Consider the following 15742-nt stretch of genomic DNA (forward strand, 5'->3'; position numbering starts at 1 on the left):
TCCACAAAACAAACTCCATCCAATAGGAGGCATAAGCACAAAGAATGTGCAGATTAATTCACAAAACTGTCCCGAAAGAGTGCTGCTGCACAAAGCCTTCATTTACTCCTCACCTCGCGTAACATGAGATCTTTATTGAATCGGGGCATGTCTCCCTAAGTGGATCGCAGGGCCAGAATCCGGTGAGCTTGCACGATTTCCATCTTATGGTCTGTTATGTCGAGCAGACTCAGATAGAGCCTGTCCAGGAATTTCACCATATTCCGACCATCTTCGTCCTCATGAATTCCAACAATTCGGACATTATTTAGTCGGATACGGTTTTCTAAATCTTACAGCTTCTCCCAGACGTGCTTCATATCACCTTGGTCGCTAGCAGATTAGCAGCTAATTCCCTCTCTGATGATTCCAGATAATCGATCCGTTTCTTGGCATCCCCCACTCTTGTAACCATCTCAATAAATATAATCTCCATGGCAGTGATCGATCGACATATTATAACAAGATCCTCCAAGTCAGCAATGACCTTCGTCAGCACTGCTGACACGTTCATCAATTCTTTCTGAAGTTCCTTCACTTCACTTGCCAAATCAGCTCCCATGCTTGCGGCCTGCTGCTCGGGGGCTTCAGCTTGAGCACATAAGTGTCTTTTAATGTCTCCAAAGCCAGAGGATTTTTTATTATTTTACATATTGTCTTTCTAGAACAGTCAAGAATAAGGATGTATCAAATCTCACCGGTTTATGACACAAAAAGTATTAAAACTAGCAATGTGCGCAGAGCTCGCCATTCACACGTCCAAACCTTGCATGGCTCCACTAATGAAGTTCATGGTAGGTCTGCCTCTTAAGGTTTATAAATTATGGTTGAAAATCTATTTGTCTATGGGATTAAGGAATGGAACTTTTACTTCTGGAACAAGACTGTTGCACTCTATTGGCAGCAACTCTGTCTCTATCTGTAATACAAATAGCATTCATGTGAAGTGCATAGGAGACTCTACTCAATTGCTTTCAATAGTTTCCTGATAACTAGCTAACAACGTGATACTCTAGTACCAATGAGTAAAAAGATGCACATCAAAAACAAATATTTGGTCAAACTTTGGGTTTTATATTGAGTTCACATATATTGGTATTCATTATTGAATTAATACATTTATATTTAACATTTCTCTCACGTCACCTCGCCATCCTTTTTTTTCACTCTGATTGTTGCTATGCATTTTGGCATTGCCTCCTTCACAAAGGGAACATGCATTGCTATTTTATAATTTGGCCAAAAGAAGGCATCATAATCATGTGTAGTTTTTCTAATTTGAATCTTTATTTTTACAGTGAATTTAAAGAGTGTGTCCACTTGTGTGGAATGTGTGAAAGGCAGTGATTTGAGTTTACCAGACATATGGGTGTCTTTTGGGTGGGTGGTCTGCCTCCTCCACACTTGTTTGAACAGCACCACACCCCGGAGCACATTTCTTAGTTTTCCCCAAAGGAAGTAACCTCCTCTGTTGGAGGAAGGCCATGTGCTCTCCAGCACCGCCTGGAGATAGAACAATACATTGAGACACATATTCAGATTAACAAAATAATACTACAGTGCAACACATCTTGTTATCTTAAGTAGATTGTGTTCTCTCTCAAGGACTAGCTGTAATTACTTTGATAGAATTGGACACTCAGCTGCTCAGACATATTGTATGTGTCTCTCTGAGTGTGTCATCTTGGTATTTTGGGACATCTTGAAAAGAATTGGGTCCCTAGTGAGTTGATTGCTTATCTAAACTTTTGTCTAATGATAATAGGCATGAGAAACAAAGTCACAATCTAGATCCTCTGCCAGCTTGAGGCTTTTGAGCATTAGAATAAAAAAATTACTTATGATAAACCTGTTCTTTCTCTCTGTCTACAAAAACAAAACAAAAAATGGAGAAATGACACAAATACTGTATGTCATTGGTCACCTAATAAGGAAATCTAAATTGAAAAATTACAAATGTTTTACATTTAAAATATTAGCAATTGGAACACAAACAAAAGTTGGATTTTCAGCAACAACGTTACCAAAAATGTAGAGTTGGTGATTTGAAATGGACAACAGTAACTGTAGGCAATGTAATGTAGAAATGTTCAGTAATGCAACAAAGTTGAGAAAAACTTCAACTGCAAATGAGCAGTGACATATTGCTCAGACTACCAATAGGAGAGAAGTAATTTTCTGAGAGATAGATCAAGTCCCCTGTGTTCATCTTGTTCATTTGGTGCTTCTGCAATTTACATGTCTATTCAAACGCTTTCCCCTCTAGAATGTTTATTGGCAAGAAAACTGATTCCTTAACAAACTAGAATGAAATATTATTTACCTGACAAACATTCTGTTCATCATCAGATTTTTAAACGTTATGGTGAGTTTTTTGTTATGAAATAGGAATGCCAACAATGAACAACAATACAAAAATCACTGAACACCCAGTGAAACAGAATCAATTGTAACTGTGCCCTGAAACTGCTCTTTCGATGCATATTTATCTAGAATGCTTTAGATTGCTGTGTGTCTCCAGCACTCACCCTGTTGTAGTATCCATATGTAATGGCATTTGGCTGCACTCCGGCTTTCTTCATCTCAAAAAGAACCCGAACAGCCAGAACAGGCTGTCCATACTGCCCACACAGCTGCATCAGAACCCGGTAACACACCTCCAGCAGAGCAGAAACAACCCATTACATACAAAACCACGAAACAGATTAAAATTTCCACTGGCTGGGTGCAGTACAAACTGTTCCCGCTTATCACCAAAACCAATCAATGCAGTCTATTACTGGACTCTACCTCATCAGGAGGCTGCAACTTTTTGTCCTGCATCTTTCTCAGCACGTCATAGGCAGTATGCAGCACCCGCACCTTAGAGTGGCAGGCGCTGACGTACGCGGGTAGGCAGATGAACCACAGGCCATGGCAATGCCTGAGCAGACACTTGGACCACATCTGAGGTATGGAAGAGTATGTCTTTGCCATTCTCTGGGCTGATTTGATCTCCTACGATGGCCGGATCAGAGAAAGGACGGGTATTAGAGAGGTGGGGGTGAGTTTCAAGAGGTCCTCACTGCGGACTGTAGCGCAATGACATAGTGGTTTTCATCTTCTAGGTCATGGACATCCATTACATAGTGGATTACATCCACTACATCCTCATGCTACAGTCTGCAGCATGGAAAGTCTCGAGAGATTTGACAAGCGCGATCATGGCATGTGATTTGGATGAGATTAGTGACCTGTTGGGAGCGTCTAAAAATGGCAGCTGGGCTGATGGGACTGTTGTGCCTCACAGCTGAAGTTGCCTTGGGGATTCTGGGACCATCCTGGAGCTCACAGAGTTGGGCGTTCAGTACTGGAAACCCACTGTAGCTGCATGACCAACAACAGTGTGATATAAGAACTTATTGTCCTTGCTTTTTTTATTGTTCTGGCACTGTTTGCTTGCAGTTGAACAAAGGATTAATGAAAAACAAACCTAGTAATAAGATGTTTTGTTCTTTCAGTTACTCTGAACATGCCATATAAAAATAAACTAGGCCCATGGTAAAATCTGTTAAACAACACTTAGATCACAACCTTGCTGAAAAGACCAGCTTAGACCATTATGAATTTCCATTTTAGGCTGTTAGGGCTGGTTTGGTGACTGGTGGACAAGCACAGCCATATTGTTCACCAGCAAAATATACTGGACAACCAGCATGGTCTTTTTGATGAAGATGGTTGACCAATGGAGGCTTGCTAGTTAAGCTAGCTAGGAAGCCTGGTACATAAAATAACACAACATATTGTATGCTGTTCACCAGCAACTTTAGTCTTTTCAACAAGGTATTTTCATATTTGTTAGCTGAAAGACTTATCAAATCAACCACAATATTTCATAAACAAAAATGCAAGGGAATTTACAGTAGAAATATTTCTTTTAGAAATGGCAGATGTTCCAATTCTGTTGAAATCTGTGATGCTTTCTGTGAGAGCAGATTCTGCATGGGCCTGCTTATGCCTGGGAAATGTTAACAATCTTTATCTTCAATATCAAGAAACCCCATTGAAATCTAACAGCATCAAATCCCAAAATAACAGATCCACTTAATGTAATCACATGCTCTGTGAGGAGGGTCTATTCTGTAGACACTAGATCTTTAAAAAGGCTCATGCAAAAAATTCTGGGAGAGGTTTTATAGGGGATTACACTGTATACGATTTCACTACAATGCTGTCTGTGGAGTGATGTACTGTTGTGTGTGTATTGTGTAGGAGTATGCATGGATATTTGTGCATCAGAATCTTGTACATGTCTGTTTGAGTTTGCCGTACCTATAAACCACAGGCGTCTCCTCTCCCTCAAGCAGCGCCGGCAGCTCTGGGGGGGTGATGTAGACCGTGTGCTCGCTCCGGTGAGATTTGTCAAGTTCAATAAGCCTTGTGTCCTCAGGCTTCTCGCTGTCCACCTAGAATAAACAGACTCTTCATCAGTGACAAACTGTCTTTCATTTCCACAGACACATACAAGTGTGAAAGAGTCAATGTAAGCCTACATTCTCATGGTTGAGAAAAGATCATGTTTAAATTAGGTACATGTTAATACAAGCTGTCAATGAGGTGACCAAATAAAAACAAATACACACTTGCTTGGATCAGACACCAGAGTATAAAGAGGAGAAGACAGGCAACTGAGAAATAGCAATAGAAAACAATAGAAAAAACTTAACATTACATATGGCAGTTGTCAGAATGAAAGTCATGACTTTGTGTTAAAAACAAAGCTAATGACTTTTTGATAGTGTTTGTTTACTTTAGAATATTTATAAATAGATTTTTGTGGCATGATCTTAGCTATAGATGCAACATTTAGGATATCATTGCTGTCAGATATTATTGCCGATTTGAAATATGCTATTGAAATGTAATCTTGACAAACAGTTTAGGGGATTTATTGATTTATTTTTATAGATGTATTTTTATTTGACAGGTAGAGAGGTAATGGAAAGAATATTAATGACAACTGCAAAACTCAGAAGAGATACTTTTTATCTTATCACATGCTAACTTACTGATTTCTCCTAAAGCCTCAAATAATACATCAATCCACAACGGATTTTGGTCAGAATTGAGAACATAGGCTGGAATCACACTGTATCTCAGATCTGTATGCACACACACATACACACACACACACACACACACACACACACACACACACACACACACACACACACACACACACACACACACACACACAAACAATCAGTTTATTTAGTAAAATATAGTTTAGTATGTTTTTTTAAGCGTTTTGAATTATGGGGACACAAGAAATGTCCTCATAAACCACATTTATAGCATAATAACCTTGTAATTACCAGTTTGTAACCTAAATAAATCCTTGTAATTATAAATTAATCAATCCCCCCACACACACACACACACAAACACACACACATCTCTGACCCCACTATACAACCATGCCAAGGGATTTTCTGCTGTCTGGACATGTTGCAGTTGGCGAAGACACCTTAAGTGCAGATCATCTGACCTCAGATCAGATGGAGCACGGTTTTAGTGTAAATGAGCCCATTAATCTCCCTTATCGTTGTAGCCAACTAATCTCACATCTGTACCAAGAAGCGCTAATCCTCCTAGCTTCCATCCAATCCTCCTCCATCTGTCACAGACGCACTGCATGTGCAGTGACCTGGACTTAACACGTAATGTTATGTTGTTCGAGGGACATAAAATCGTTCTAGTGCAGTATATGGGTAAGCCAGGACTTGGAGGAGCCACTGTACATTTAACCTTCAGACAATTCGGTCTACAAGTCCTTTAAATGGACCGTAAATGCATCCTAAAACCCATGCCACTGAACTACATTGGAAATGAAGCAAGCTTTATATGTGACAATAGCGGGAAATAAGTTTAAGCCTCTATAAAGCACCCTCAGGAAAAGTAATTCTGATTTTTCTTTTCTAAGCTTACTAGATGCAAATAAAGAACAATGGAACAGAATCACTCTTTCTGAACTAGCCAAATTACCATAAATGAGCTGACGTTTTTGGATCAATGGTGCCTCTTTTTAGCAGAGAGAGATGCCATAGATGACTCTGGCATCAATTAAAGTGCTCTGTAATACACCAGCAGCAAAAGGCACCTTCCACAAACTTTATATTATATTAGGTTTACAATTTTTGCTATGTTACCATAGTTTGGGACAGGTCAGAATACAGTTTAAAACCGGATGTGTGATACACGTTAAATAAAAATGAAATTGAACAAAAAAAATCTAATTTAGAAAATAAAAGAAAATGAATAAAGAAATAAATTTATTTATTTAAATATTTAATTTAATTATATAAAATATATATAAATAAATAAAAATTATATAATTGAATTAAAAGCTATGCCAGAATAGCTATCTGGGTTGCAAGTTACAATATGCAATTTGCAAGCAGCATGTTTAGCCTAAACTCAGCGATTACTCAGTAGTCGCTAGCAAGTTTGGTACCAAATGTTGGTTTATAATTGTTGTTAAATATTTCCCAAAAATTTTATAAAGATATTTGTTGAATATCTCTGACAAAAAAAAACTTTGGTAACAGGTTTAAATGGTTAAGATTGACAACAAATCAAATTTGTGTAAAAATTAAATGAGATTATTTAGTTGTCTTCTTGCTATTCTGTAAATATGATCCAAATGATGTTACTTCTTGGGTGTCACAATTTAAAGGATTGTTCCAATTTGGGGAGACCAGACATATTATATATATTTATTACAAATAACAGAATTTATGCCTACATCCTTTAAAAAAGCCCTGGGACAACAAAGTATAGCCTATTTGTGGAGAGTGTCAAAAGATGGGACGTGAACGGTTAGGATTTCACGCTATAACCAAGTTACTTTCAGGCTATAGTGGAACATGCTCCGTCCTTTACTGACCCGAGTCCTTTATTCTTTTCCGTGTGAATGCAACTCACAAACCCATGCTTGTTTAAATCAAATGAAGCTGTCATTTTCATTACTATCATAGTGCTAAAGAACAGTCCTCCAATGTCCTTACACAAGGGATGGACAGGACAGAGCAAGATATGCGTGACTTGTACTGATAGTATAATTGAAAGTGTGCAACAAAGAGTTTTGCATTTGTCTTCACTGCAAACCAAAGCCTTGTAGGAAGGACAGGTGAGAGATGACTCCAGTTTCCCTAATCAAGAACAAATTGTCTGTTCCTTCTGTCTCAGAGCTGTCCAGACAGATAAAAATGTACTACAAAGGTACAATACAGCCAGCCGGGAATATATTTGTCAGCACTTAAAAAACAAGGAAACTTTCAGTGTTTCACAGAAAATATCAGATATTAGATCCAAGTGCAGTCTAGATGATCCTGAGACGGGAGAAAACAATTGGAGACTGAAGTGGCACAAGGCACTGAAAAATTAATTATGCGTGCAGAATGAATCCGTCTCAGTGGTTCTGCAGAGACTCTGACCTAAACAGCACTGCTGTTTTAATAATGAAGGCAGACAGCACATAAGTGCAGAGCTTTGAGAGGGCCTTTGCTTATTGCAAGATTCATGCAACCTGCTACTAAAAACACCTCACCACACACTTGTGAAACAATAAAGAATAATATTTAAAAGAAATTCAATAAGAAATAATACATTTGTATTTCCAGAAAGAATAGCAGTGCTTGCTGCATAATCAACCTAAACATAAATGAAATGCTGCATCAGAACCACCTTTTCAACAATTCAGTTTCCACAATAAATGCAAGAAAGAAGACCAATCGGAATTTAGGATGCAAATATAAGAATGACGTCATCGCTATTGGTTACATTTTGCATGATACACAATGCAAGTCAAAGGGAGATTTTCAAACATTAAGAATGTTATATTTCTTTCAAAATATAGAGTTTACAAAAAAAAACAGCACACCCAACACTGAATCTATCTACAAAACAAAGTTTGAATGGAGTTTGTGCATTTAATACAGTGATCACCCTGCAAGTCCTGTAATAATTACGTGTCATTTGCCATTCTAGATACCCAGAAATATGATCTTTGTCACCAAAGGTAAATTATTCTGGTGTGTTCGGTTAAAAGAGTAACATATTCAAGCAGCTCACCTTCCCTCCTTTCTCTGTGCCAAATAGCTTTCCAAGCAAGCAGCAAAGAAAACAGAACAAAAAGGAGAGAGAAAGAGAGAAAAATGCAGTGAGAAATACAGAGGAAAGAAAGGAAAAAAGCCGAAGTGAACGAGAGAACATACTCACAGAAAAAGTATTACCTGACAAAAGCAAGCCAAAGGGATCATAACAGCACAGCTTATAATCTTAGACAACATTTCCCCTTACTGTTTTCATAAATCATGTAGGGTGGGCTCTATTGAACCCGTTGTATTTTTCATAGCATTGCTCTTTTCTTACTTTCACTGTAGCAAAGAGCCTGAAGTGTAGTTTAAAATGGTAACTCTATGAGCCTACAAAAAGCAGCCTATGACGAGCCTGATTAGAAGCAGCTCTATTCAGGATAAAGACATGATATTTATTTCTAAGCGGGAGCTAAATATACACACAGACCAAAAGGTTTGATACCTTGTCAACGCAGTCGTCGAAGAAAGCCAGGCTTGCATCTTTATCACTGACAAAAGAGCACTCTTCGATGAAACGAATGAACATCTGAGTCTTGGTCATGAGGGAGTAAAACTTTTGATGGGATCGGTCACGGCTCTTCAAAAAGCCTGCAAAAAACAAAATCAATTTTTAAAGTCAAGGACATCAAGCTGAGAGTCAGATAAGTGCAAATGAGAAAAGGTGATTGTATTCAAGATTTGTATACAAGATTCAATGCCACGGTTGTCTGTTGCAATTAAACATTTAATCAATCTAATTTAGAAGGTGTGTAGTGAATTACGTCATAGTCACAAGTCTTCATTAACAGTCTGAGGCAAGTGTACTCAGAGTGAACAGACTCCGTAAGAGTGCAACAGACTCAAAATCAGTGATTATATAAGAGGCTGCAGATGTGTTTTCAGACATTCTATTAATCACTGCAGTTTGCTGGACCTGTCAGCCATGCCTAATTTCCAATGGGGCTTTACCAAAATCACCACAATAATTTAGAAACAAGATGTTTCTATGCTGATGAGGCAACACCACTACAGCTGTCATTGACTTCATCTTTTTTCCTGCAGCTTTGTTGTAATTGCAAACAACAATATCTGTTCTTCAATCCTTCATATTGTCTTTGTTCTGATAAAGTGAGACTGGAAAAGTACAATAATACAAGCCAAGCTATTTCAAGCAACACGTCCATCTTGGATGGAGGTGTAGGAGTGGTTCTCAACTGGTTTTTGCTTCACCCTGACCCAACTTGTTGAAAAGACCAATAATGCGTGTCACCTGCATACTATATGCTGTGTATTGGATGCTGGTTTCCAACATGGAGCAAGCCTCCCTTGGTCAACCAGCTTTCTCAGAAATACCATGCTGGTTAACAACTAACCAGCTGACTGGAAATTCATGCTGGTCTAACTTGGTCTTCTTGACAGAGCAAATTTTTGGACATTAAGTGACAACCCAACAAAAATGTGTTTATTGTCCAACATTGAAATGTAATAATATGATGTGGAAAATTAACTGAAATATCTCTATGTTTATCTTCGTTGCACATAAACCCATATTTATATATAGTCTGGTATTTTCTATTACATGTACTTTGTGTAGCTTTGGGCATGTCATGCAACCTGTTCATGTTAGTATTTGTCTGAATAGCTTCTACCCAAGTGACAGATGGATTTGCGCCAAAATAGAGTACACTTTGATTGGACGTACAGCCTTTGATGTTAACAATTAAAAAATATGGTAAGCATTTTCTCTTTGCTTTTAAAAGTGGATAAGTATTATTTTGCTGTGCAACTATGTACATAAACTATACACACGTATATGGTTATTTGAATAAAATTTTTGCATTTAGCATTGTTTTTCCTACTGTACAGACCAGCAACCCACTGTGGGGTCACGACTCATGGCCTACCAGTTGAGAACCACTGGTGATGTGCACATGGCTCACCTTGTAGATCGAAGAGTGAACTGGCGTCAGTTGCTTTCTCAGAAGGAGCTTGCGTAATTGGCAACAGGTACGAGCGGTAGCCCTTCAAGATGGCCGCCATGAAGCGCAGAAAAGCCTCCTGGATCTCCAGCTCCAAGGTCTCCAGACTCTTCCCGCCACTGCCGGGCTCCCGCTCAGTCATGAACGCCTCCATCTGGCCTTCCTCACGTCTCATCTGATAAACTGTGGAACATTTTAACTCAAGTTATACGAGCAAAGTTCAAACAGGTCACGCAAGAGAAAAAGCACACTGCTAAATGCGCTGATAAACATCTAATTTACAATGCCTAGATTACATAAGTAGAATATTTTAACAATGTAGATATAGTAGGTCCATTTTGAGATATGGGCACATTGCATAAGCTCCCATCACTTCAGCAAAGTCAGCAAGGAGCTCATAAGCTCTTTCTGTTATTAAACATTCCCATCAATGGACACATAATGTTTCCCATTAAATATATGGGAACACAGTCAATAAGTGCAAAGAGATAAATAATTTTTTATCACAACATCCCAGTAAATCATTTCAGTGTTTAGGTCTAGCTTTAAGAGACAAGTTGATGTCAGTACATTCCATACTAGACATACATGAGATTTTGGAGAACAGATATACACTGAAGCCCAGGGTTAAGCACAGTTCAAAGATTGAAGCATCAATCAAATCTCAGGTATCGGTCAACACTCTATACTAGCCCAGCACTCAAAAAAGTACAACTTTGTTCCATGCTCTATCTCTATCCAATTGCAAATCTCATCACATCTCAAGGATGACTGCATTTTGCGCTTATTCGGTCAAGCATTCATAAAACATTGTTAGATAATAAAAATGATACTTTCAGAGTCACAAGGGACGGAGTAAGGCCACAAGTGTAGTAAGGTGAACTAATATTGTTTTGAAAGAAACTCTGCTCAGTGAAAACGAGTGAATCATTTCCTGTTGACACAACTGTGACCCCCCACTAACCCTCATCTAGTTGCTGGTAGAGATTGCTGAGGGTGTTGATCAGATGTTTACAGGCTTTTCTTGGCAGGATCTTCCAGGTCAGTACTCTGCGTTCTTCTTTGCTGAAATAGGCCACATGTGTTTATCATTAGAGAGAGAGCAAGGGTAAACAGTTTTCAGAAAAGGGGACAAGTCTAAACCCATGAACATCCCATCAATGACTGCTGATCTCCTGGGATTTTCACACACAACAGTCTAAAGAATTTACTCTGAATGGTTCCAAAAACACCCGGCAGTGAGAGGCAGTTCTGTGGACAGAAATGCCTTGTTGATGAGACAACATTTCCCCTTACCGTTTTCATAAATCATGTAGGGTGGGCTATATTGAACCCTTTGTATTTTTCATATCATTGCTCTTTTCTTACTTTCACTGTAGCAAAGAGCCTGAAGTGTAGTTTAAAATGCAGCCTATGACGTGCCTGATTAGAAGCAGCTCTATTCAGGATAAAGACATGATATTTATTTCTAAGCGGGAGCTAAATTTACATAGACCTAAAGGTTTGATAGCTTGTCAACACATGACAATTGTGGTGAGAAGAATATCATCCTGATATGCGGGTTGGCGCTGATTTGGCGGCACAAGGGGGACCTACACAATATTAGGCAGGTGGTTTTAATGTTGTGGCTGATCGGTGTGTGTGTGTGTGTGTGTGTGTGTGTGATATATATATATATATATATATATATATATATATATATATATATATATATTATTTAATAAGTATCCTAAAGTATACATTTTTGTGTTTTCACAATGTTGTTGTCACTGTTGTTTAAAATGACTAAAGATAAAAATCTCTGGAATGCATGGTTTCTTGTGGTTTATTGCTTTGTTTACAACCTCTGCAAACTTTTAGGTACATACTAACAGACCAACAAAACAGGATCATGTGTTCAACACATTTAGGTACCAGGAGTCCTATCTTCACTACAACATTCCTCAGTGGTCATATATCTCTGCCCTGATCTTTTAACCCTCTGCATCACGATAAAGATCATTGTTACTCAGAATTTCACTTGAATGATACTTCATGTTACTCAAAGTTTCTGCTGGAAAACACGTAATAAAAAACTGTCCAGTACAGAAGATGTCGAACGTTAACTTTACGTTGAAATTGCTGTTATTTTGTGAATTTATTGTGAAAGAGATAAAAGGTCTCAGGGTAACTCACAAAGTATGTAGAGGTCAAAAGGTCACTCACTGGGTTATAGTGTTGGTGTCCAGATCAACACAGCTTATGTCTGTCGGTGGCTCATAGAGGTCAAAGTAACGTGAGTCCACCCCTACAATGAAAGGGCATGGGGCACTCAGCACATCTGCCAGGGCCAGCGGGCACAGAGGAATGTATGGGCATGGCCAGTGGAAGGGAAAAATCATCTGTGGGTACAACAGAGGTAAAACAATGTTAATATACAGTATCAGGAGCCATTATGAGAGAGGTTCGGGTAAGCTGACGAAAGTACATTGGTTGATCAGGTACAAACAGTATGTAAAAACAACCGTTAGCCGAATGTATACATTTATGTGACGTATTGATTATTACTTCTACAAATTTAAGATTTAAATATCCCACCAAGGTAACATTTGCAAGCTGGCTAACATGGATGATGTTTTGTTAAAATTACAAAAATGACTTAAAATATTCTTTGAAGCATCATAAGAGTTAATGTTTTACATAGTATGCTATTCCCCTTCTGTCACGCACTCGACGTTGTGTTGATGTAGTGACATTAAGGGTCTCTCTTAAGAGCCTCGGTTGCTGAACTTTGAGAAAAGGACAATAAGAAATTGGCGAACAGAATTTGCATAAAAGGAGGGAATCATGCATCTGTTTAGTCAAATATTTTCTTCGGAGTCGAGCGGTTGTGTGTTCAGCAAGCTGCCATTTCCACAACTGTTCCACTCACCTCTGCAGACCTTTTGCTGTTGGTTCTTATGGCACGTTACCAGCAGCTTTTCTTTTCTCTGCACACCAGTGCAGTCTATGCCCCTGGGTGCTTCGACAGTGCTTCTAAAAGAGCAAACAACCTCTAAAAGAGTAACACATTGGCGTTTAGCGTCTTTTTAAAGACGCGTATTTTTGAAGATACCCTTCTGCATTTGTGTAGTTCTTCTGACGGTCATAGAAGCTGCTTCGTGTGTCTGGGAAGTGATCACACCGAGGCAGCGTTTGTGGATGGCTCTTGTTCTCACTGCGAGAATGTGACCATGGCAACATTGCAGTCGCGGCTTTCCTTTCTGAAAGGAAACGCCACTCCAGCCGCCCCCCCGCGGATTGAGGCCAATGCCCCCCGGTCCCTTTCTCACCGGTAGTGCATGACGAAGTCACGAAGGACGCGATGGAGCCTGTCCCTCCAGCCGAGATGAAGAAGGGTTTCTACACTCTTTAGAAAAAAAAGGCAGTGGGTTGCGGCCAATCTTGGACCTGCAAGTTCTCAACCGGGCCTTACACAAACTCCCGTTCAAGAACCTCACGCATATTCTAACATGCATTCGGCATCAAAATTGATTCGCAGCGGTAGACCTGAAGGATGCGTACTTCCATGTCTTGATCTTGCCCTGACACAGACCCTTCCTGCGGTTAGCGTTCGAGGGCCGGGCATATCAGTACAAGGTCCTCCCCTTTCGTTTGTGTCCCTGTCCACTCGCGTCTTCACGAAGGTCACAGAGGCAGCCCTTGCCCCGCTAAGGGAAGTGGGAAGCCGCATACTCAATTACCTTGACGACTGGCTGATTCTAGCTCACTATCGAGAGTTACTGTGTGCCCACAGGGACCAGGTGCTCAGGCACCTCAGCCATTTAAGGCTTCAGGTCAACTGGGAAATGTGCAAGCTCTCAGTTCAGAGCATCTCTTTTCTCAGCATGGAGTTAGACTCAGTCTCAATGACAGCATGCCTCACAAACGAGAGCATGCAGTTGGTGCTGAAATACCTCACCTCATTCAAACTAGGCACCGCTGTCCCTCTAAAGCAGTTCCAGAGGCCGGTCAGTGGTGGTCGCACTGCTCGGGTTGATGCATATGAGACTGCTTCAGTACTGGCTTCAGACTCGAGTCCCGAGTTGGGCATGGTGCCACGGCACATACCATGTGATCTTCACCCCTTCCTGCTGTCAGCTACTCAACCCCTGGACAGACCTCTGTTTTCTGCGGACAGGAATCCCTCTACAGCAGTTGTCCAGACACATCATGTCACCACAGACACCTCCAAACTGGGTTGTGCAACGGGCACATAGCCACCAGCTCCTGGACAGGACCATGGCTACGTTGGCACATCAACTGCCTAGAGTTGCTGGCTGTATTTCTTGCCCTGTGGAGGTTTCTCCCGCTGATTCAGGGCAAACACGTCTTTATCCATTCAGACAGCACCGCAACTGCAGCATACATAAATCACCACGGTGCTGTGAGCTCTCGTCAAATGTCACAACTCGCCCGCCATCTCCTCGCTGCACCCCACTCATATCCCAGGCAGCCTCACCACTGCAGCAGATGCGCTGTCATGACAGTGGAGAGTGGAGGCTCCACCCCCAGGTGGTCCAGCTGATGTGTGACCAATAGGGCGAAGCACAGGTAGACCTGTCTGCTTCCCAGGAAAACGCCCACTGCCCACTCTGGTACTCCCTATCGGAGGCTCCCCTCGGGACAGATGCACTTGCACACAGCTGGCCCCGGGGGCTGCGCAAATACGCGTTTCCCCTAGTGAGCCTACTTGCACAGGTGCTGTGCAAGGTCGGGAGGATGGGGAACAAGTAATTTTAGTGGCTCCTGGTGGATTCCCCTGAGGAAGGACTTTCTTTCTCAGGGACAGGGCACTCTCTGGCATTCGCGCCCAGACCTCTGGAACCTCCACGTCTGGCCTTTGGACAGGACGCGGAAGATCTAAATGCCCTACCACCAGCTGTTGTAGATATGATCAACCCTAGCCCTCTGGCTCGTGAATTTGGCGGAGGAATTCCCGAACAGACTCACTACGGGTACTAATTACTCTGTACTGGAATTGGTGCTCCACAGGTGCCTGTTATCACGGTAACCCCCTGTGTCGTATTTTCCGTGGTACAGTCCCCATCTCGGAGGACCCGCGTCTCCCTTGGGCAGTCCCCTCTGCCCCCGGTTGCTGTGTCTGTAGAGCTCCTCCCTCACTAGGCAGGACCTACCAACGCACCACTTCCATGTGTTAGCCCATGTGGCGTATTTGCCACATGTTGACCTCCCCAGCCTGGGCAGGATGTGGTCTCCGTGGGGTCTTTTCCCCCTGAAAGAATATGATAAGGAAAAGAACACCTTCCCCGATACGTGTTATAGCATTAGATGGCCCCAGCAGCATCTAACACTCTATGGAGAGAAAACACAGAGAGAGAAAAGTCAGCGGCTGGCGTGGCCTGCTCACAGCTTGTCACATCACTTATTCCCCCCCTCAGGGATGCCGGGAAGCTAAAATGTATATGACGTCTTATGGGGACGTTGGGGAAGGTTATGTGCAGCCTGATGCAGTCTAATCCTTTGGCATGCAACAGCTTGCTTGCACCTGCATCAGCAGTTCACGTAACACGGTTCAGTGTAGTGGCATTATTGGATAGGAACCCCTAGTATCACTACATCGACACA

At 41.1% G+C, this 15742-nt stretch overlaps 1 protein-coding gene across 5 annotated transcripts in view; it reads right to left on the reverse strand.

Annotated features, from left to right (window-relative positions):
* Positions 1 to 15742, reverse strand: part of dennd4a (DENN/MADD domain containing 4A) — a 51106-nt gene that overhangs the window by 22060 nt on the left and 13304 nt on the right. For 4 of the 5 annotated variants that reach the window (XM_052096732.1, XM_052096730.1, XM_052096731.1 and 1 more), the window contains 10 exons: positions 12341 to 12516; positions 11100 to 11200; positions 10097 to 10318; positions 8620 to 8765; positions 8152 to 8178; positions 4351 to 4484; positions 3273 to 3405; positions 2830 to 3036; positions 2568 to 2696; positions 1398 to 1542 (listed from right to left, as the gene is read on the reverse strand). In XM_052096732.1, coding sequence (XP_051952692.1) covers positions 1398 to 1542; positions 2568 to 2696; positions 2830 to 3036; positions 3273 to 3405; positions 4351 to 4484; positions 8152 to 8178; positions 8620 to 8765; positions 10097 to 10318; positions 11100 to 11200; positions 12341 to 12516 — 1420 coding nt within the window. The remainder of the gene's footprint in view (positions 1 to 1397; positions 1543 to 2567; positions 2697 to 2829; positions 3037 to 3272; positions 3406 to 4350; positions 4485 to 8151; positions 8179 to 8619; positions 8766 to 10096; positions 10319 to 11099; positions 11201 to 12340; positions 12517 to 15742) is intronic. The other variant, XM_052096733.1, reaches the window with a different exon arrangement.

Source organism: Xyrauchen texanus, chromosome 29 (genome assembly GCF_025860055.1).
Source record: "Xyrauchen texanus isolate HMW12.3.18 chromosome 29, RBS_HiC_50CHRs, whole genome shotgun sequence".
Classification (NCBI taxonomy): Eukaryota; Metazoa; Chordata; class Actinopteri; order Cypriniformes; family Catostomidae; genus Xyrauchen; species Xyrauchen texanus.